At 36.7% G+C, this 24,636-nt stretch overlaps 1 protein-coding gene across 3 annotated transcripts in view; it reads left to right on the top strand.

Annotated features, from left to right (window-relative positions):
- The window catches only part of LOC118022796 (zinc finger protein 420), a 40,518-nt gene that overhangs the window by 10,992 nt on the left and 4,890 nt on the right, over positions 1–24,636 (top strand). The window contains exons 3-4 of one of the 3 annotated variants that reach the window (XM_035023609.1): positions 3,728–3,816; positions 5,318–5,447. In XM_035023609.1, coding sequence (XP_034879500.1) covers positions 3,808–3,816; positions 5,318–5,447 — 139 coding nt within the window. In that variant the 5' untranslated portion in view covers positions 3,728–3,807. Of the gene's footprint in view, positions 1–3,314; positions 3,817–5,170; positions 5,448–24,636 lie in introns of those variants that run through there. The other 2 variants (XM_035023610.1, XM_035023608.1) reach the window with 2 other exon arrangements.

Genomic DNA, 24,636 nt, shown 5'->3' with positions numbered 1-24,636 from the left:
AATTATATGCCAACAAATTGGACAACCTAGAAGAAATTGAGAAATTCCTAGAAACATAAAACCTCCCAAAACTGAATCAGGAAGAAACAAAATTTGAATAGACCCAATTACTAACAATGAAATTGAATCAGTAGTCAAAAAACTCCCAACAAACAAAAGTCCAGGACCAGATGGCTTCACAGGTAAATTCTACCAAACATTTAAAGAAGAGTTAATACCTGTTCTTCTTAAACTACCCCAAAACACAGAAGAGGAAGGAAAACTTCCAAATTCATTCTATGAGGCCAGCATTACCCTGATACCAAAACCAGATAAAGACACCATTAAAAAAAAAAAGAACTACAGGCTAATATTTCTATTGAACATAGATGTAAAATTCAACAAAATACTAGCAAACTGGATCCAACAATACATTAGAAAAATCATTTACCATGATCAACTGGGATTTATTCCTGGGATTCAAGGGTTGTTCAATATTCACAAATTAATCAGTGTTACACATCACATCAATAAGACCAAGGATGAACACCATATAATCATTTCAATAGACGCAGAGAAAGCATCTGACAAAATACAACACCCGTTCATGTTAAAAACCCTCAACAAAGTAGGGTTAGAGGGAATAATACTTAACGTAATAAAGGCCAAACGTGAAAAACCCACACCTAACATCATACTCAATGGCAAAAACTGGGAACTTTTCCTGTGAGATCAGGAATAAGATAAGGATGTTCGCTCTCATCACTTTCATTCAACATAGTACTGGAAGTCCTAGCCACAGCAGTCAGACAACAAAAAGAAATAAAAGACATCCAAATTGGCAAGGAAGAAGTAAAACTTTCACTATTTACAGATGACATGGTATATATAGAAAACCTGGAAGACTCCACCAAAAAATTACTAGAACTGATAAATGAGTTTAGTAAAGTCACAGGATACAAAATCTATACAGAAATCTGTTGCATTTCTGTACACTAATAATGAAGCAGCAGAAAGGGAAGAAAACAGTCCCATTTACAATTGCACCAAAATGAATAAAATATCTAGGAAAAACCTTCACCAAGGAGGTGACAGATCTGTACCCTGAAAACTTAAAATTGATGAAAGAAATTGAAGACAACACAGATGGAAAGATATTCCATGCTCATGAATTGGAAGTACAAATATTGTTAAGGTGTCCATACTGTCCAGAGCAATCTACAGATTTTTTTAAAAGATTTATTTATTTATTTGAGAGAGTACACAAGCTGGAGGGGGGCAGAGGGAGAGGGAGAATCCTCAAACAGACTCCCCACTGAGCATGGAGCCTGATTTGGGGCTCCACCCAGGACTTTAGATCATGACCTGAGCCAAAATCAAGAGTCATACGCTCAACCGACTGAGCCACCCACCCGACTGGGCCACCCAGCCACCCAACATCCCCAATCTACAGATTTAATGTAATCCCTATCAAAATACCAACAGCATTTTTCACAGAACTAGATTATAAATTATAAACTAGATTATAAATCCTCAGATTTATAAGGAACCACAAAAGACCTCCATTAGCCAAAGCAATCTTGAGCAAGAAGAACAAAGATGGAGGTATCACAATTCTGGATTTCAATATATACTACAAAGCTGTAGTAATCTACATAGTGTGATACCGGCAGAAAAACAGACATATCAGTGGAACTGAATAGAGGGCCCAGATATAAACCCACGATTATATGGTCAATTAGTCTTGACAAAGGAGGCAAGAATATGCAATGAAAAAAGTCTCTTCAACAAATGGTGCTTGGAAAATTGGACAGCTGCATACAAAAGAATGAAACTGGACCACTGTCTTACATCATACACAAAAATTTAAAAATCAGTTAAGAACCTAAATGTGAGACCTGAAACCATAAAAATCATAGAAGAGAGCACAGACAGTAATTACTCTGACATCAGCCATAGCTACACACTTTTAAATGTTTCCTGAGACAGGGGAAACAAAAGCCAAAATAAAATATTGAGATTACTTCAAAATAAAAAGCTTCTGTATAGCCAAGGAAACACTTACCAAAACTAAAAGACAGTCTACTGAATGTGAGAAGATATTTGCAAATGACATATCTGATAAAGGGTTAGTATCCAAAATATATGAAGAACTTAAACTTAATCCAGCAGAAAAACTGAATAGTCTGATTAAAAAATGGTCATAAGACATGAACAGACATTTCTCCAAAGAAGACTTACAGATGGTGAACAGACACATGAAGAGATGCTCATCATCAGGGAAATGCAAATCAAAACCACACTGAGATATCACCTCACACCTGTCAGAATGGCTAAAATCAAAAACAGCGAGGATGTGGAGAAAAAGGAACCCTCGTGCACTGTTGGTGGGAATGCAAACTGGTGCAGCCACTCTGGAAAACAGTATGGAGGTTCCTTAAAAAGTTACAAATAGAACTACCCTACAATCCAGACTCTTAATCTTAGGAAACAAACTGAGGGTTGCTGGAGGGGAGGGGGGTGGGGGATGGGGTGGCTGAGTAAAGGACATTGGGGAGAGTATGTGTTGTGGTGAGCGCTGGGTGTTGTGTAAGACTGATGAATCACAGACCTATACCCCTGAAACAAATAATACATTATATGTTAATTAAAAAAAAAAAAAAGAACTACCCTACGATCCAGCAATCGCAAAACTGGGTATTTACCCAAAGAATACCAAAACACTAATTTAAAGGGATACATGTACTCCTATATTTATAGCAGCATTATTTACAATAGCCAAGATACTACCATATTATCCAGTAATTCCACTACTGGTATTTACCCAAAGAATATGAAAACACTAATTTGACAAGATACATGCACCCCTAGGTTTAGTGCAGCATTATTAATAATAGCCAAATTATGAAAACAGCCCAAGTGTCCATTGATAGATGAGTGGATAAAGAAGAGGTGGTATATGTACATATATATAAAATGGAGTATTACTCAGCCATTAAGAAAGAATGAAATATTGCCATTTACAACATGGATGGATTTAGAGAGTATAATGCTAAATGAAATTAGTCAGAGAAAGGCAAATACCGTATGATTTCACTCATGTGGAATTTAAGAAACAAAACAAGAAAAGAGAGAAACCAAGAAACAGGCTCTTAACTATAGAGAACAAACTGTTGGTTATTAGAGGTGAGGTGGGTGGGATTATGTGTGAAGTAGGTGAAGGCGATTAAGAGTACACTTACCATGATGAGCACAGAGTAATATATAGAATTGTTTAATCAGTATATTGTACACTTGAAATTAATATAACACTGTATGTTAAACAGTTATACTGGAATTAAAATTTTAAAAATAGAACTTAAAAAAATGCTTACCTGAATATTGTCATCTTATAAATCTGAATTTTTGTAAATAGTTGTAAGCATAAGTGTTTAATTAGTTGTGCCTTTTAATTTGTGTAACAGTTGGTCATTATCTCTGTTTTTGGCGTAATGTATATAAATGTGTCATATTATCTATATATTTTATTTCAGAAATGGTAGAGAAATTGTCGTAAATATTATCTTTTTGTATATAGAGAGCATTGAGTTTGATCAGGATAATAACCACCACCTGTGTTTCTCCCGCACAGTGTCTTTTGGTGATGAGAGCAAGAGACAGAAGAGGAGAGCAAGAAAGACAATTCTAACTTACTTATTTGGAACTTTGCAAAAAGCATGGTCTCATGGTTCTGTTTTCTTCTCTCCAGCTCTGCCTTTTTCAGGCTCTGTGCTTCTCTAAGCTAGGAACCCAGAGGAGGATTGATCATTTCTTGCAGCGCTAAAAACCATGGCTCAGGTAAATTGGTGTTTTTTTGTGCTCTAGTCACTTTTTTTTTTTAAGATTTTATTTATCTATTTGACAGAGACACAGCGAGAACAGGAACACAAGCAGGGGGAGTGGGAGAGGGAGAAGCAGGCTTCCCACCGAGCAGGGAGCCCGATGCGGGGCTCAGTCCCAGGACCCTGGGATCATGACCTGAGCGAAAGGCAGGCGCTTAATGACTGAGCTACCCAGGCACCCCTTTAGTCACTTTTTTACAGAGTATTTGTATGTTTGCGTTCCTTATTTCTGAAATTTCCTTCCTAACTGATCCCACTCAAGAATGTGCTCCCCAGCATTTCATTCTTATAAGTGATAAGAGTCTTCCCCCAGTTTGTCTAATTTAACCTAACATAATTATTCAAAAATAAAATTTTGAGCATCTCTGACTAGGAGCACTGATATGACAAAAGCAGATTCCCTGATTTTATAAGATGGAGATGTTTGTTAAATTGCACCACACATGAGAAAACTTTGAACTTTTCTTTAGACCTCAGTTTCCTGGTTAGACAATATTATTAGTTTTGACTGGACTCAGTCTCCATACCTGGCAAAAGCTTATGTTTTGTGAGCTTTTAAGATTGATTAGGAACATGATTAGAGACTGAGAGAGATCAGGGATCTTCCCTGGGAATCCATAATTAACATAAAGCAATAATATAGATAATTTTGAGAGTCAACATTATGAGTTAATCTTGTATGCATAAGTTTAGATATATCCTTATCTTTTTGTTGCTTAGAACAAGGAAAAGTTACATTTATAAGTGATAAATAGTAACAAGAAAGATCATCATTCACATGCAAAAGTTGTTGAAAATTGTAAACTCCCAAAAGTGAGAAATGCTTATGAGATTTTTATGTAAGCTAAAATGCTCAAATATGCACACTTAGTAAGTCAGACATAGTCATTATATGGAGCTATTTTGCAGCCTATTAAAAATATATACTAAATTATTGGTGAGGAAAATGCGTATGATATATTCTGATACGATGATGAACTGAGATTTCAATCAATTCTTTAATTTTATACAAATCTTATAAGGTACAGATTTTATAAGATTTTGTAGAAAAACTTCCCCAGTTATTTTTCTTATTTCTTAGAGAATAAGAGAAACTTGCATTTATTGAGAATGTATGACATACAAGCTACAAGCATAATTGAAGAGTGAATATACAGTATTGTACAGGTTGCCTGTGTGTGCTTTTTCTTTTAATTGGGACATTGCATCTTCTTTATTTAAGTTCCAGACTTATCTGTATAATGAAATGTTCTATATACAGGAAATATCTACAGCAACAGGAATAAAAGGAATGTTGACACGTCAGAAGCATTGATTTCTTTAGTGTCTCATTTATGTCAGTGGCCTTTTGCTGTTTGCTCTGTTGCCTCCTTTGTGGAGAGCTCACCCATCATCTCCCTTCCATTGAAAAAATATTTTCTTTATTTCCACAACTAGTATTATATTTGTTGTTTCAGAGATCAGTGATGTTCAGGGATGTTGCCATTGACTTCTCTCAGGAAGAGTGGGAATACCTGGACTCTGCTCAAAGGGATTTGTATAGAGATGTGATGTTGGAGAACTATAGTAACTTGGTGTCACTAGTAGGTAAGGAAATGTACCCCTAGTATTTAAGGATTTACCTATGGAATGGCTGCTTTTTCTGATTGTTTTTAAGTAATTAACTGAATTGCCTGTTAATATTCTGAAAAGAATGTTTTTAAATTACTGGAAATAGTAGTATTTCAGAGGGCATATATAGCTTCTCCATTCTGCAAGTATAATTATCTATCTTCTGTCTGTCTTCCTTCCTGTCTTCCTTGATAATCAAGGAGATAGATTTGAATTCTGAGACACTTGGAATATTGTCAGAAAAAAACAGGCTATGCATTGTTACAATTTAGATCTGCCAAAGGAGCTCAAAATATTTTTTAAAAATAGATGCAGAAATGTATGGTTTTTCTGACAAGAGAAGAGCTTATATTATTTATATAGTAATAGGGTAGATCAAGTCAGGTCAACACAATCCATTACAACAAATACATTCTTTTATTTGTGTTTTGTAATTTAATATTACATTTTAAGAACTTTGTATTTTACATTGAATGAATGTGCCATAACCACCTTTTATTGGAAAAGAGCTCAGGAAGAACGTGTGATTGTCTAAGAAGTTTATTGGTTTTTTTCCTGTAGACAAGAGACAGCCTATATCAGTTAAAACTTTAACAAGTGATTTTCCAACATAATGATCACTTTATTCTTTGGACTCTTCAAGTCCCTGGAATGAAACTGTCTCTTGCCCATTCACTCTTTCCTCTGAAGGCTTTATGAAGTTATTGATTGGTATACTGCCTTTCAGAGCCCAGGTCATGTGGAAAAAAAACTTCTGACTTGAAAAGAAAAGCAAGGGCTTTTCAGGACAATCTCTCTAAGGAATCCCACCTAATCCCTACTTCTTCCTTTTGGTCTTTTATGATAGTCCTTCCCACTGCCAAAGGAGGGGCTCTTCCTTTTCTCCAGTGACAACAACCCTTTTATATAAACTTGAGAGTCCATTCCTTTCTAGAGTTTTTGAAAATTTAGACTTATATCATTTTCTCCCTTCTTTAAAATGTACTCATTCATTCAAGAGCCTATTCTTTGCCAAGGACTGAAGTAGGCATTGGAGAAATGATCTAGATAAGGTTGGTATTCTGCTACATTCTCATGGAAGAAATAAAAGTAAACAAGGAAATAAAAACATATGTGTATTTGTGTGCATATATATGTACATATATACATTTATTTAATAAATATAACAGTTGCAAGTAGTAATGAATATGAATAAAGGTAAAGGATAGGCAAATGAACTAACTGGGGAGTATGAGTGTGCTATTTTAGATAGGTAGATTATTTTTTAAAATTTTTTTTGAGAGAGAGCATGAATGGTGGGGGGAGGGACAGAGGAAGAGGGAGAGAAAGAATCTCAAGCAGACTCCTTTCTGAGTGTGGAGCCTGATGCGGGGCTCAGTCTCACAACCCTGAGATCATGACCTGAGCTGAAATCAAGAGTCAGATGCTTAACCAACTGAGCCACCCACGGGCCCCTAGATAGGAAGATTTTCAAAAACTTCTCTAAGGAGGTAATATTTGAGCGAAGTCTTGACTGATGTAAGGGTATGAGTCAGGCAGTCTATGGGGGAACAGTATTCCAGGCAGATGGAGTAGTAAGTGAAAGGGCTTGGGTGGTGTTAACTTAGAAGGAACAGAAAAGCATAATTAAAGAAGAGTGAATGATAGACTAATAAGAAGTAAATATAGTTAAGCAACTCAAGAAAAGGAGTCCACATTTTATTTTATTTTTTGAGGTGGTGCCCTCTGACTTCTGGCCAAAGAAAATGTACATCCTTTCTAAAGGGAAGTAAGAGGGCTTTAGAATTCTCAAAAATTAAGGTCAAGAAAAGAGGAGGGCACAAAGATCATCAAACCTACAAGGAAACAGGTCATAGGTGAGTGATAGATAATCTAAAGAAACAACAGATTACATGGCGAATGATTTCACATATTGGTATTAGATATAAATGTAAAATGTTTGTGAAATGTTTAAAGAAAAAAGCGAAATTACAAAAATGACAAAAAGTAAGAGATTTTCATAAAGGATCTGATATGAAAGAGAACCAGATAGAACATTTCTAAAGGTTCTGGTTAGATCTTTTTTAAAAATGATCATTAATAGATTGATAAATTTGCATGAAAATTGTTTTCTTTATTAAAAGACATGAAGAAAGTAAAAGACATTGGGTGAAGATATTTGCAGTTCATATTGATAATAGTAAAATTAATACCTAGGATATAAAAGCTTTTATAGATTGAGAAAAAGGTAAATACTTTTTTTGAAAACTTGAAAACGACTTATGCTCTGAGAACTATAAAACATTGATGTAAGAAATTCAAGACAACACAAATGGAAGGATATTCCCTGCTCATGGCTTGGAAAAATTAATAATTGTTAAAATGTCCACACTACCCAAAGCAAACCACAGATTCAGTGCAATACCTAACAAAATACCAATAGTATTTTTCACAATACTAAAACAGTCCTAAAATTTGTATGGAATCACAAAAGACCCTGAATAGCCAACAGAATCTTGAGAAAGAACAAAGCTGGAGGTACAACAATTTCAGATTTCAAGATCTACTACAAAACTGTAGTAAACAAAACAGTATGTACTGGCACAAAATAGACACATAGATCAATGGAACAGAGATCCCAGAAATAAACCCATACATATATCATTAATTAATCTACAGCAAAGACAGCAAGAATATCCAATTGGGGAAAAGAGAGTCTTTTGAATAAATGGTTCTGGAAAAACTGGACAGCTACATGCAAAAGAATGAAAACTACACCACTTTCTTACACCATACACAAAAATAAACTCAAAATGGGTTAAGACCTAAAGGTGAGGCCTGAAATCATAAAACTAAAAGAATAGGCAATAATCTCTTGGACATCACTCTTACCAACATATTTATGGATATGTCTTCTCAGGCAAGAGATGCAAAAGCAAAAATAAACTATTGGAACTACATCAAAATAAAAACCTTTTGTACACCAAAGGAAACCCATGAACAACATGAGAAGACAACCTACTGAATGGGAGACGGTATTTACAAGTGATACATCTGATAAAGGATTAATATCACTATGTTAAAAAAAGGAAATACAGATAACCAATAGACATGAAAAAATGCTCAACCTCATTAGCAATCAGTAAATACAAATTAAAATCACAGTGAGATAATTATTTCACATCCCCTGGAGGGGCAAAAACTAAGTGGTAGTACCAAGTGTTTACAACTTTTGGTGGCAGAAGTTCTATATACTTCATTTTCACAATAGCCAGAAAGTGAAAATGACCCAAATGTCTGTTGACTGATGAATGAGTGAATAAAATTTGGTATAATTTTACAATGGATAATTATTTAGCAATACAGTAGCCAAAATGTGGAAATAACCCAAATGTCCACCAACTGATGAAAGGATAAATAAAATTTGGTTTATCCTTAAGATAGAATATTATTCAGCAATAAAAAGCAGTACTCGGGGCGCCTGGGTGGCTCAGTCGTTAAGCGTCTGCCTTCGGCTCAGGTCATGGTCCCAGGGTCCTGGGATCGAGCCCCGCATTGGGCTCCCCGCTCAGTGGGAAGCCTGCTCCCTCTCCCACTCCCCCTGCTTGTGTTCCTGCTGTCGCTATCTCTCTCTCTGGCAAATAAATAAATAAAATCTTAAAAAAAAAAAAAAAAGCAGTACTGATACATGCTACAACATGGATTAACCTTGAAAACATGCTAACTGAAAGAAGCCAGATACAAAGACTATTACATGATTCCATTTTTATGAAATGTCTACAATAGATGATCTATAGATAGATAAAGTAGATTAGTGGTTGCTAAGTACATTTGGGGTGGGAGGTGAAAGTGAATGGAGAATGAGAGCAGGGAAATTGGAAATGACTACTAATAGGTATAGGGGTTTTTTTTGAGGTGATAAAAATATAAAATTAGATTGTGGTGATTGTTGCAGAATTTTGTGAGTATTCTACAACTCATTGAATTGTATACTTTAAATGAATGAACTATAGGTATGTGAATTATATTTTAACAGATCTGTTTTTTTTTTTTTTAAAGATTTTATTTATTTTGACAGAGAGAGACACAGTGAGAGAGGGTACACAAGCAGGGGGAGAGGGAGAGGGAGAAGCAGGCTTCCCGCCGAGCAGGGAGCCCGATGCGGGGCTCGATCCCAGGACCCTGGGATCATGACCTGAGCCGAAGGCAGACGCTTAATGACTGAGCCATCCAGGTGCTCCTGTTTTGTTTTTTTTTAAGTGCTCCATACCTTTCTGATGGCAATATTAATTGACATAACCACTTTGAAAAAAAAAATGTGGAAATGATTTCCAAATTTGTATGCATAGCTGGGTTCTTTTAAAAATTCCAGATCCCTGGCCACACTTCAGATCAATTAAATCACAATCTCTGGGCATGGGACACAAATATTATTTTATGAAGCTCCTTAGGTTGTTCAAATGTTCAGACATGTTTGGTAACCACTACAATATATTATCTGAGAATTTTTTTCTTATTTGAAGGTTCACTCCATTTAACTGCTATTGCTAGTATGCCTGGATTTATTTCTCCCCTATTTTTTTTTTATGTGTGGCTTTTTTTTTAAATTTTTTTATTCTTATGTTAATCCCCATACATTACATCATTAGTTTTAGATGTAGTGTTCCATGATTCATTGTTTGTGCATAACACCCAGTGCTCCATGCAGAATGTGCCCTCCTCAATACCCACCACCAGGCTAACCCATCCTCCCACCTCCCTCCCCTCTAGAACCCTCAGTTTGTTTTTCAGAGTCCATCGTCTCTCATGGTTTGTCTACCCCTCTGATTTCCCCCCCTTCATTCTTCCCCTCCTGCTACCTTCTTCTTCTTCTTCTTTTTTTCTTAACATATATTGCATTATTTGTTTCAGAGGTACAGATCTGAGATTCAACAGTCTTGTACAATTAACAGCGCTTACCAATAAGAGCACACACCCTCCCCAGTGTCTATCACCCAGTCACCCCATCCCTCCCACCCCACCCCCCACTCCAGCAACCCTCAGTTTGTTTCCTGAGATTAAGAATTCCTCATATCAGTGAGGTCATATGATACTATTTCTCCCCTATTTTATGTTTTTTTGTTTACTTTTAATCTTCTCTACTTCCTTTTTTATTTCTTAATCAGGATGGATATAGCTTTTTGTTTTAGTTAATTCCATTTCCCCCCTTGTTTAATATGGAAGACCTATACTATTTATATGCCTTTAGTGGTTATCTTTAATTTTTTATCACATATACTGTATTTCTTTTCTTTTTTTTTAAGATTTTATTTATTTATTAGAGGATGAGATAGAGCATGAGAGGGGGGAGGGTCAGAGGGAGAAGCAGACTCCCTGCTGAGCAGGGAGCCCGATGTGGGACTCAATCCCGGGACTCCAGGATCATAACCTGAGCCGAAGGCAGTCGCCTAACCAACTGAGCCACCCAGGTGCCCTACTGTATTTCTTGTAATATAAATGCAGTTTTGTAGTTTTTATTAATTGCAGTGATGTTTGAAATACATACATATTTAATGAAAATTGACTATTTTATTAATTATTAAATGTATTAATTAATGAATGAAGGCACTCATTCAGTCCACATACAGTATTTGTTTGCATACTGCTTTGCAGAAGTCTTTTATTCCCAAGTTTTTATTTAAATTTCAGTTAACATACAGTACAACACTAGTTTCAGTTGTAGAATTTAGTGATTCATCACCCCCATATAACACCCAGGGTTCATCGCAACAAATGCCCTCCTTAATATCCATCACCTATTTAACCCATCCCCCTGCCCACCTCCCCGCCAGAAGCCATCAGCTTGTTCTATATAATTAAGAGTCTGTTTCTTGGTTTGCCTCTTTTTTTCCCCCCACTATGTTCATTTGCTTCTTAAATTCCACATATGAGGGCGCCTGGGTGGCTCAGTTGGTTGAGCGACTGCCTTCGGCTCAGGTCATGATCCTGGAGTCTCAGGATCGAGTCCCACATCCGGCTCCTTGCTCAGCAGGGAGTCTGCTTCTCCCTCTGACCCTCCCCACTCTCTTGCTCTCTCTCTATCTCATTCTCTCTCAAATAAATAAATAAAATCTTAAAAAAAAAAAATTCCACATGAGTGAAATCATATGGTATTTTTCTTTCTCTGACTGACTTATTTTGCTCAGCATAATACACTCCAGTTCCTTCCACATCACTGCAAATGGCAAGATTTCATTCTATTTGATGGCTGAGTAATATTCCATACACACACACACACACTTACACACACCACATCTTCTTTATCCATTTATCAGTTGATGGACGTTTGGGCTGTTTCTATAATTTGGCTGTTGTTGATAAGCTGCTATAAATATCGGATGCATGTATCCCTTTGGATCAATATTTTTGTATCTTATGGGTGAATACCTAGTAGTGCAGTTACTGGATCGTAGGGTAGTTCTATTTTTAACTTTTTGAGGAACTTCCATCGGTTTTCCCCAGTGGCTGCATCCATTTGCATTCCCACCAACAGTGCATGAGGGTTCCCCTTTCTCCACATCCTTGCCAACACCTGCTGTTGGGAAAACTGGACAGCAACATGCAAAAGAATGAAACTAGACCACTTCCTTACACCATACACAAAAATAGATTCAAAATCGATTAAAGACCTAAATGTGAGACAGGAAACCATTAAAATCCTAGAGGAAAACATAGGCAATAACCTCTTTGACATCAGCTGTAGCAGCTTCTTAGTAGGTATGTCTCCTGAGGCAAGGGAAACAAAAGCAAGAATAAGCTGTTGGGACTATATCAGAATAAAAACCTTCTGCACAGTGAAGGAAACAAACAACAAAACTAAAAAGCAACCTACAAATGGCAGAAGATATTTGCAAATGACCTATCTGATAAGGGGTTAATATCCAAAATATATAAAGAACTTACCAAAATCAACACCCACAAAACAAATAATCCAGTTAAAAAATGGGCAAGAAGACATTTTTCCAAAGAAGACATACAGATGGCTAACAGACACATGAAAAGATGCTCAACATCACTCATCATCAGGGAAATACAGATGAAAACTACAATGAGATATTACCTCACACCAGTCAGAATGGCTAAAATTAACAACACAGGAAAACAGAAGTCTTGAATAAATCATATGCCTCAGTCTCACACTTGGGATTTCATGACTAACCAGTTGAAAAATAGAAAGGATTGTGTCTACCTTGAAATAAATTGGAAGCTGTTGTGACAGTGAATTAAGGTTCTATAAAGAGATGAGATACTGACATCTCTTATGTCACAATATCATCATTGTCACAAAATTCTTATCAGGAGCATACCATCAGTGTATACTTTTTTTCTGTACTTTTACAAACACTACATACCTGTGATTCCTGGTGAGTTTAAATATTTCAGGAGTATTTTCTGCCTGTTTTGGTCCTTTAATCATTATCATTATTGTTTGTGTCACTTAATAAATACCTACTTAACAAAGGCTAAAGTTAATATCTCCTTTGTCCCAGAACAATATAAAAGATACATGAACGGTCTTAAATGCTTTAACTTTGATTAGTCTTTCCCATCTATTATGTTGTCTGGTGTTTCAATTCTGTTTTCTTTTTAACCCCCAAAATGGGCATTATTTTTGTCTTATAATGACAGTGTTTGCTTATAGATTTATTCACTTGATTATCCTTTTATTTGCACACTATTCCTCCTCTATTATACCTTCCCCCTGAGATCATTTTATTTGTCATGAAATACATTAGGCAAGTCCTATTGTTAGTAAATGCTCTGTTTTTATTTTTGTTGTTGCAAAGTAACCTTTGTTTCACTTTCATTCCTGCTTGATGACTTAACTGGGTATAGAATTCTATACTGACAATTATTTTTTTCTCAGCACTCTGAAGATATTATTCCACTGTCTTCTGGCTTCTATTGTGCTCTTGAGAAGTCTGCCTTCTGTCTCATTATTGTTCCTTTTGTAAGTAATCTGTATTTTCTCTCTGGCTGCTTTTAAGATTTTTCCTTAAGATTTTAATATAATTGATTATATTGTTTTATTTCTAGAACTTTGATATTTTCTTCCTCCCCTAGATCTTACTTTTTTTTTTTTGCTTCTGTTTAGTTCCTTTCTCATGGTTTTGACTTTATAATTTACATTTTCATATATTTCAATCATTTATATTGTATATATATGTTTCAACATTCAATAATTGTAGAGAACAGGTCTAATTCTACAGCTTCTTACATTCATGTGGGCTCCTGTGTAAATCATTTTTTTCTTCCTTTTCATTGAGAGCCTAGGCCAAGACTGAAATATTTCTTGTAATTTCCTTTGAGGTCCCGTGGATTTTACCAATGTTGGTTCATGAGATTGACTTAGTGTTCTTGTGCTCTCATTGTCTAAGTTTGTTATTTTAGTTAACTATGTAAAATGACTTGGGTGTATTTCCAAATTTTTGTATGTTCAACAATTATGTATGATTGGAATTGTGTGTTCTTTAATGGCTTGGATAATCTTGCCAGTGATACCATCAATCATTGGTATCAATGGCCTTTTAGGAGCATAGACGTTGAATTCAAATTTAAAATTCTTATGTGTGTTTTTTTTTAAGATTTTATTTATTTATTTGACAGAGAGAGAGACAGCGGGAGAGGGAACACAAATAGGGGGAGTAGGAGAGGGAGAAGCAGGCTTCCCGCTGAGCATGGAGCCTGATGTGGGGCTCGATCCCAGGATCCTGGGATCATGACCTGAGCCAAAGGCAGCCGCTTAACCAACTGAGCCACCCAGGTGCCCCCAAAAATTCTTATGTGGTTATTGATGTATTCTCAGATTTTCTTTCTTCGTGGATCATTTTTTATTAATTTCATCCATTTTATTTAGTTTTTCTGATTTACTGTTGAGTTATGTATAGGTTTTTCTCATAAGCACTTTTCTTGATTTTGGGGATTTATGTTATTCTTTTTCCTTTTCAATGTTTTGGATTTGTGCCCAATCTGATTTTTTCCCCCAACATGTCATATTTTTGTATCATTTACTTAATTTGGAAGGAATGAATGGACTTATAGCCATTTCTGTTCTTTCTAAATTCTGGTTTACTCATTTTCTCATTTTTAGGTAGCTAATTCTTGTTTTGTTTTGTTTCTTCCTCTTCTTGAGTTGAAATCTTAATTCTTTTGTTTTTAATTATTTCTTGTTTTCTAATAAATGCATTTAAAGCTGTAAATTTTCTGTGGATACATAAGCTGAATATCAGGATTTCACACCAAGTTGCTCTTTTGACATTTAGTTCTAAATTTTAAGTTTAATTTTTATTTCCTTTTATGACAAACATTATATAGAAGTATCTTAATTATTTAATTCTGGGATTATGTTTTGTTTGTTTTTACAATTTCTGATTTTATTTTAATGTAATAACATGCTATTAGTTTTATCTGTCTACCTATCTTATTATGTTCCAGCCTTCTTAATCCATATTTCTTCTCAGTCTGTTTATATTACTGTCCTAAAAAGGAAAAGAAAAAACTATTTCCTTTTACTCACACAACACTTCTGACACCAGATGTGTGGATTTTCCCACACCAACCTCCAGTTCTTGGTAGACACCAGCAGGAGGTCCTATAATTCAACTTAATTCTGACACTAACTTTCCAGAGTTAGCACAGACCTCACTGGTTAAGGGCTCAGTCCCACAGGACTGCCTCTTACCGCAGAGGCCAGTTGTAAGTCCCAGGTTGTCACCTGTATCTATGGCTAAAAATCAGAGGTTCCCACAATACCCTCCTCAGGTTTAATAACATGCTAGAATGGCTAAGAGAACTTAAGAGAAACATTTATCAGTTTATTACAAAATATACAACTCCGGAACAGCCAAATGGAAGAGATGCACAGGGCAAGTGTTTTTGTGCTCGTCTCAGCTTATCAGTAACCACTAATGTTGTGGCTGGATCAGCTCTTGTGGCTCTTATTATGATTGCAAGATGCCATTTAGCAGTAACCATCAGGAAACTTTGAAAAAGTTAAGATTTGTGACTTAGAGGACTTGGAAATTACACAGCAAACCCTGGACCACACAGTGATGTCATAGGTAGAGAGAGTGCACAGGCCTAGGGTTCTGCTTCTGTTAAGGTTGAGAGTGAGGGCCTAGGGTTTCTGGGCTCTTTATTGTTGAATTGAAAATAAAAGCAGGAACTTAAAGGGTGGCAAAGAGAAAACAACAAGTGGTCCAAATGGTTAGTTACTGACATCAACCAAGATCTCTAAAACAAAGGAGTCTCAGTGGAGGGAGGCAGCATGGCTCTTTATCTGCTGTGGCTTGTAATATGTTTGAGATAGTCATCTTTGAAATGGATGCCTCTTTGTAGTGGATGCCTCAGCAATCAAAGCTTAAGTCAGGCACTCACATTATAAACAAAAACAAAAACATGTCAGGACTTACACTCTAGCAAGGTAGGGAGAAGGGGTGTAGAGCTCCCATGCTGTCTCCTGGCACACCACCCTCTCAGCACTTGGATGTGTTCATTAACCCAGAAGCTCTCTGAACCCCAGTTAGGGTTTTTCATGGAGGCTTCATTATGTAGGCATGATTGATGAAATCATGGGCATTAGTAACTTATTCATTGTCCAGCATTTCTGCCCTCCAGAGGTGGGGAGATGGGGCTGAAATTTCCAACCCACTGATCACATGGTTGGTTCCCCTGGCAACCAGCCCACATCCTTAGGGGCTTTCCAAAATCACTTCCTTAGCATAAACTCAGCTGTGGTTTGAAAGGGACTTGTTATAAATAACAGAAGACATTCCATTTACCTTTATCACAGAATTCCAAGAGTTTTAGGAGCTTTGTGCCAGAAATCAGGAACAAAGACCAAATATGTTATTTCTTATTATTTTACAATATCACAGTTCTCTACTATGATTTTGGATTTATTCCTTTTTCTATGTCAATTTTTGTTTACTTCAGAGCTAAGTTGTCACTTGCATAATCATGACTTCTAATTTCTCTTGCCTTACTCTAAGATGATTGCCCTGAGCTAATTTCACTAAGGTAACAGAAGTAATCAGAGGAGAACTTCTACAAGCTTCTGCTGCCCCATCGATCTGTCTCCCTACTCTATAATCATTGGGCCTCTTTCCCTACTATAATAAGTGAACTTTATGTGCCTTTATCTAAGGCCTACCTCCACTTTTATACTAAATGCCACTCACTTCTCATCTCTTTAGGGACATTGTTGGAGCAATGTTCTCTGTTAGTCTCCTGCAATATCAGCTTGTCAGTATCTATTCCAATCATTTTCATCTGCACACAAACATGTAATTTCCCCCATCTTAAATGGATAAACAGAAACAAATCTCTTCACACCCATATTTTCCTCTTGATATGGCCCCATTTCTCTGTTACTTTTTACAACAAAATTCAAAAGAGTTTTCCATGCTCCATATCTCTAGGTCATCTTTTAAAACTGCTTCAGTCAGAACTTATCCCCATTATTCCAACAAAACTATCTTGTGAAGATCAGTAGTAACCTCCTTATTGTTAAAGCCTTTGTTAAATTAGAAGTCCCCATTTACCTCCTCTCTCAACATTTGACGAAACTGATTATTCCTATTTAAAACACTTTCTTCACTTGGCTTCTGGGATTCCACACTCTCCTAATCTTTTTCTTTCCTCACTGGCTACTCCTTTTTAGTCTCCTTTGCTGGTTACTTCTCATCTACCTGACCTCTAAATGTTCAAGTATCCCAGTCTCAATCCTCAAACTTCTTTTTTCTTTTCTTCCCTTCCCTTCCCATTATCTTCTGTACCCAAAGACTCTCCCTGGGTGATCTCATCAAATCCCATAGCTTTAAATGTCATCTACTTAACTGATAATTCTCAAATTTATATATCTAATCTAAATATCTCCCCAGAACCCCATACTTGTACATATACCTTCCTACTCAACATCTTCTTTACAATATCTAATAGTTCAAAACCAAACTCTTGATATTCTCTCTCAAACCTGTTCCTACTACAATGAGAAGTTCTCAGTAAATGGCATTTCTACTGTTCTGGATGCCCAGGCAAAACACTTAGAATTTTCTTTGACTTCTCTTATAGTACATGCCCAATTGATCATCAAAGCCTCTTCATCACACCTTCAAAATATATCCAGAATCCAATGACATCTCACTTTCTCCACCCCTTCCTCCAGAATCATCTGGTCCAAGCCATGTGGATTATTGCTATAGCCTCCTAGCTTCCATCCACCCATCTTCTGTACTTTCCCATTGACTATCTGTTGTTTTTAAAGATTTTTACAATTTATTTATTTTAGAGAGAGAGTGCAAGAGAGAAGGAGAGTGTGTGGGGGAGGGGCAGAGGGAGATCATCCCCATAGGGCATACTACCCACCAAGCGCAGAGCCCGAATTGGGGCTTAGTCCCACAACTCATGAGATCATGACCTGCGCCGAAACCAAGAGCTGGATGCCCAACTGACTGAGCCACGCAGGCACCCTGACTATCTGTTGTTTTTTAAACAACCAGAATGATTCATTTTTAAAGAAAAGTCATATTGTCATGTTGCTTCTCACAACCCTTCAGTGGCTCCCCATCTTAAAATAAAAGTCAAAATTTATTAAATGGCTAAGACTAAGATTTCCTTGTCATTTTCCTTTGAAACCAGGGAATTTTTTTCCTCTCCCTCTGAACTGCAGACTTTGGATGGTTATAATTTTCTGAAGAGGTTTATTACTAATCTGACACATTGTCAGTCCAGGGCCTTATCTGAGATTTTTTTTAGACCATTAAGTTTCGTATGTAGGCAATTGAAGACAGCAAATGTCCCAAGGGTAGCTGTGGCTTGAAAGTATGTTTACCTTTCTAGTTTCTGGTTCTTCATTGTAGACTCTGTAGATCTAGCTTGGCATTCTTCTGGAAGGTTGTTTCTCAGGTTTTATTCAGTATTTATTGGTGTTCTTCAGGAAATCTGATGCATTATTTACTGTTGTAGTCCTAATATACAACAGTCCCATTACAACCTCAAATTTCCTTATGTTGGGGGCACCTGGGTGGCTCAGTTGGTTAATCAAACAACTCTTGGCGAAACCAAAAACCTGAGCCGAAAGCTCAGGTCATGATCTCAGGGTCATGAGATCAAGCCCTATGTGGGACTGTGTGCTCAGTGTGGAGTCTAGTGGAGATTCTCTGCCTGTCCCTTTCCCTCTGCCCCTCCCTCTGCTCGTGCTCTCTAAAATAAATAAATAAATAAATAAATAAAATCTTTTTAAAAAATTTCATCATGCTGTCCCTTATTACAACCAGTGACCTGTTTTCTATCCCTATAATTTTGCCTTTTCCAGAATATTATATAAATGGAATAAAAATATATAGCCTTTCTGGTCTGGCTTTTTTCACTTAGTAAAATGTATCTGAGATTTATCCGTATTATTCCATGCATCCGTACTTTCTATTTATTCCTGAGTAGTGTTCCATTGTAGGGAAATGCCAAAGTTTGTTGGTTCATTCACTTTTGAGGGACATCTGGGTTTCCATTTTTTTAATTTTGCATATAATTGACACAAATGTTGCATTAGTTTCAGGTGTACAACATAGTAAAGTAATATGACAACTTTTTTTTTTTTTAAGATTTTATTTATTTGACAGAGAGACAGAGAGAGAGAGTGAACAAGCAGGGGGAGTGGGAGAGGGAGAAGCAGGCTTCCTGCTGAGCAGGGAGCCTGATGCAGGGCTCGATCCCAGGACCCTGGGATCATGACCTGAGCCGAAGGCAGATGCTTAACGACTGAGCCACCCAGGCTCCCCAATAATATGACAGCTTTATACATTATGCTATGTTCACAAGTGGAGGTACCATTTGTCTTGATTGGAATGTTTTAGTCCATTACATTCAAAGTGATTGTTGATAGATATGTATTTATTGCCATTTTATTACTTGTTTTGTGGTTGTTTCTGAAGACTTTCTCTGATCCTTTCTTGTCTTTCACTTTTTCGTGGTTTGCTGGTTTTCTTTAGTGATGTATTTTTATTTCTTTTAATTCTTCTCATACTTATTAGTGACTTTTGCTGTCTGGGTACCATTAGTTTTGTCTACAACATCTGCATGTGGCAGTCTATATTAGGTTAACGGTCTTAAGTTTGAATTCAGTCTTTACTCCTCTCCTCCCCACATTTTAGGTACCCAGTGTCATATTTTACATCCTTTATTTTGGGAGTTCCTTGACTGAATTTTTACAGAAATATTCATTTTTACTGCTTTTGTGTTTTCTACCTTAATACTGTCATTTTTGTTCTTTACTTTCCACTCAGAGGGTTCCCCTTAATATTTCTTGCAGGGCTGGGTTAGTGGTTACAAACTCCTTTAGTTTTTATCTGAGAAACTCTCTATTTCTCCCTCTATTCTGAATCAAAAACTTGCTGGATAAGGTGTTCTTGGCTGGAGGTTTCTCCCAGTTCAGCACTTTGAATATATCATGGCACTCCTTTCTGGCTTAGAAAATTTCTGCTGAAAAATCTGCACCTAGCCTTACGGGGTTCCTTTGTATGTAACTTTCTTTTGACTTGCTGCTTTTAATATTTTTTTCTTTATCACTATTTTGCCATTTAATTACAGTATGTCTCGGTGTGGATTTCCTTTTCTTGATTTTGTTGGGGGTTCTCTGTGCCTTTTGGATCTGGATATATCTTTCCTTCCTGAGATTACAGAAGCTTTCAACTATAATTTCTTCAATAAATTCTCTGCCCCCTTTTCTCTCTTCTTCTCAGACTCCTATAATGCAAATGTTACTATATTTGATGGAGTCACTGAGTTCCTTAAGTCTCTTCTCATTTTGTGTAATTCTTTTTTCTCTTTTGTTTAGCTTGATTACTTTCCATTACTCTGTCTTCTAGTCATTAATTTGTTCCTCTGCTTCATGCAGCCTTCTGTTTATTCCACCAAATGTGTTTCTCATTTCACTTCTTGAGCCCTTCCTGTTATTCCTTATCTTTGTTAATGGTCTCACTGATGTCTTCCACTCTTTTGTCAAGTCCAGTGAGTATCATTAAATTCTCCATTAGGCATGTTACTTATATCTGTTTTGCTTAGATCTCTGGCCATGGCCTTGTCCTTTTCCTTCATTTAGGACAAATTCCTCTGTCTTCTAATTTTGTCTGAGTACTCTATGCCTGTTTCTCTGTGTTAAGAAAGTCAGCTATGTCTCCTTTTCTTGAGGGTAGTGGCCTTACGAAGAAGAGTTTCTGTTACGTCCTGCAGTGTAGTGTCCCTGTTCCCCAGGGCCTGGTGCTTTAGGGAGTTTCTCCAATGTGTGCTGCGTGTGTTCTGCTGTCATGTCCCGGCTGCTTTATCCTTCACGCTAGTCATCTGCAAAGCCTCTTTGCCTGTTGTGAGCAGCGTTTGGTCCCTGGCCTCAGTGGGATGCATTTTAACTAGATGTGTTCTGGTCTGCTTGTGAAATGAGACCTGTCACCATTGCCACTGGAACTGAGGCCTCACAAAACTCCTGGGTCAGGAGACACAGTATTAGTGGGGGTTTGATCCAGTATTCTGAGGAAGGGGACCCACCAAGGGAGACAGGCAAGTGTTACTGGGAAGGGTGGTTCCACTGTAGCTTGGTGGAGCTGGGGCTTGAAAGCAAGTTGAGTAGCTAGTGTTGTCACTATGCTGGTTCCCACAGGTGGCTGTGTTTATGCTGAGGGATGGGGGAGGGGAATGGCACCTGCTAGTTCCTTTGTTCCTTGAGGGGTCTCTCTGTGATTGCTGCCTCTCAACTAACCTCCCCACTGTGTGCCCCAGGTGCTCTTCAGATCACTATTTCCACACTGTATGTCTGCGGGCTCTTTGCCCTGCCTCTTCTCCAAGAGCAGCCCCAGTGTCCTCCAAGCTCTCGCAGAGCCACACATGCCGACCTTTTAAACTCTAGGCATTAATCCCCACTGGTTGCATGAACTCTTGAAATTTGGACCCTTTCACTTTCCAAGCCAGCTGCTATGGGGATTCCCTGTGTACTAGTCTGTCTCTTACCCTTCTCCATGTCTGCAACTCCCTTCCCACTACAGCAGACACAATCCATTTCTCTCCCAAGCTGTATCTCCAGACTTCCTAACTTCTTTGATGTGTCCTCTTCTCTACCTTTAGATGTGGAGTACACATCTTCAAATCGATTTCTGGGGTACTTAAGATGATTTGATAGTTATCTAGTTGTCTTCATAGAACAAGGTGAGCCAAGGGTCCTCCTACTCTGCTGCCATCTTCCCCCACTCTATATTTTTGTTTTTTTGAGGAGCCTCCACATACTGTTTTCCACAGTGATTACATGAATTTACATACCCATCAACAGTGTATGAGGGTTTCCTCCTCTACATCCTTACCAACACTTATTATTTCTTGTCTTTTTGTTTTTAGCATCCAACAGGTGCAAGATGATGATAGCTCATCGTGGTTTTGGTTTGCATTTTCTTGATGACGAGTGATGTTGGGCATCTTTTCATGTGTCTGTTGGCCATCTATATGTCTTCATTGGAAAAATGTTTATTCAGGTCCTCTGCCATTTTTTAATTGGATTACTTTTTGGTTCAGAGTTGTATAATTCTTTATATATATTGGATACTAACCTCTTATTGGGTATATTTGCAAATATCTTCTCCCATTCATTAGGTTGCCTTTTTGTTTTGTTAATGGTTTCCTTTGCTGTGCAAAAGCTATTTTGATGTAGTCCCAATAGTTTATTTTTGCTTTTTGTTTCCCTTGCCTTAGGGGACATCTAAAAAAAAAAAAAATGTTGCTATGGACAATGTCAGAGAAATTACTGCCTGTGTTCTCTTCTAGGATTTTTATGGATTCAGATCTCACATTTAGCCCTTTAATCCATTTTGAGTTTGTTTTTTTGTATGGTGTTAAAAGACTGTCCAGTTTCATTCTTTTGCATATAGCTGTCCAATTTTCCCAGCACCATTTGATGAAGAGACTGTCTTTTCCTCATTGTATATTCTTACGTTCTTTGTCATGGATTAATTGACTATGTAAGTGTAGGTTTATTTCTGGTTTCTCTATTCTGTTTTATTGATACATGTATCTGTGCCAGTACCTTTCTATTTTGATTACTACAGCTTCATAGTCTATCTAGAAATGTGGAATTGTAATACTTCCAGCTGTATTTTTCTTTCTCAAGTTTGCTTTGGCTATTCAGGGTCTTTTGTGATATAATAAAAATATTAGGATTATCTGTTCTAGTTCTGTGAAAAATTTTGTTTGTATTTTGATAGGGATTGCATTAAATCTATAGATTGCTCTGGGTGGAATGGACATTTTAACAACATTTGTTCTTCCAATCTATGAACATGGAATATTTTTCCATTTGTTTATGTCATCTTGAATTTCTTTCATCAGTGTTTTATTGTTTTCAGACTACAGGTCTTTTGCCTGTTTGGTTAAGTTTATTCCCAGGTATTTTATTCTTTTAATATAATTGTAAATGGGATTGTTTTCTTAATTTCTTTTTCTGCTACTTTATTATTACTGTATAGAAATACTACTAACTTCATGGTATAAGTTCTTTTATTCTGCAACTTCACTGGATTCATTTATTACTTCTAGTAGTTTTTTAGTGGAGTCTTTAGGATTTTTTATGTATAGTATGTCATCTGAAAATACAGTTTAACTTCTTTACCAGTATGAATGCATCTTTGGTTTCTGATTTTTGGGTAATTGTGAATAAAGCTGCTATAATCCTTGGTGTACAGATGTTTGTCTGGGCATAAGTGTGAATACATACAATTATTAATGCTGGATCATATGCTAAGTGTATGTTTACCCTTATACAAAACAACCAAACTCTTTCATCATGGTTATGCTGTTGTACATTGCCATTAGCAGCATATGAGATTTTTTGGTGTTCTTTTTCTGGATCTTATTTCCATACAGCATACTGTTCTTCAGTAAAATTCCTGGAAATTTATCACTCCAGATTGCTTTCCTTATATTCAGTAATTGCTTTTTTCTCTCCAAAATCTCCAAATAGTATTCCATAAGTTTACAGAAACTTTTCATCATGTCTTTAACCTGTATCAATGCCCAAGAAATTATAGAATTATTATTCTGGTATTTGCCTTGGATACAAGAGTGAGTATAAGAACACATGAGACAGGGCATAAAGAAGGCAGACTGTGAAGTAAAGATAAGTAAACTAAGGCAACTTGGTATTGTGGTTGAAAAGGACAGGGAGAACTAATGAAGATATCTCTGGCTAGTACCTAGGAAGCAGTATGAAAGAGGCAAGGCAATTAGAAAAGTATGATCACTTTTTCCATTTTAATATTAGATTTTGTATGGAAATACTTTTGTTTCCATTTGTAAGGAGGTGCTGGGAAAGCCATAGATCAGTAGTTTCCAGATATCTACACTTAAGGTTAGGAGAAATTTACTACAAAGGGATAGCACAAGAGTATTTAGGAATGAAAGAAGTGTTGTATCATTACTTTTGTAGTGGATACGTGACTTGAGCCCTCATAGATCTGTTTCTTTTGTCTTTATTCTTCTGTTTTTCAGTTAAGTTGTCTATGTACCCTCATCACCTGGTTATTTTTTATTGAGTGCTAGACATTGTAAAGAAAAATTATGAAAGTAATCTGAAGCCTTGGGTGAATCTTCAGTGAAGATTTTAATACGCTTTGTGGCAAATAATCTTAAATTACTTTAGTCCAGATTTCTTGGTTGAGTTGATTCAAAGATGGTTCAGACTTCGGACCCTGCCCAGACTGGTCTACTGTTTCTCCCTTATTCCGTATTTTTGTAGCCCTCAGGGTTCCCAACTCTAAGTGTGACTTTATAGAGGGCCCTGTTCTCTAGTTATTGCCCAAACCTTAAGAAATAGTCCAATACACCACTTAGTTTTTCCACGTCTCAGTTGTCTTTTCTTGAACTTGTAGGACCTCCATGAGTGGAAAAGTGGCCTAAAATGATTAGCTTATTTCTTTGAATTTTCATGTTTTTCAACTTTCAGCCCACCGACTCTTTATTACAATAGCAGTTCTCTAGTGCCTTCAGTCATGTGCCCATAATATCTTGTCCAATTTGTGTAATTGCTCTCATCAGGAAATTTGTTTTAAATTACCTAGTCTTCTGTTAGTAGAAATGGATATTTACGATATATGAACTGGTATTTAAATTGAGACCT

The sequence above is a fragment of the Mirounga leonina genome, unplaced genomic scaffold (genome assembly GCF_011800145.1).
Source record: "Mirounga leonina isolate KUSES-001 unplaced genomic scaffold, KU_Mleo_1.0 Mir_177, whole genome shotgun sequence".
Classification (NCBI taxonomy): Eukaryota; Metazoa; Chordata; class Mammalia; order Carnivora; family Phocidae; genus Mirounga; species Mirounga leonina.
The sequence above is the reverse complement of the archived record's forward strand: the minus strand, read 5'-3'. Positions and strand labels throughout refer to the sequence as shown.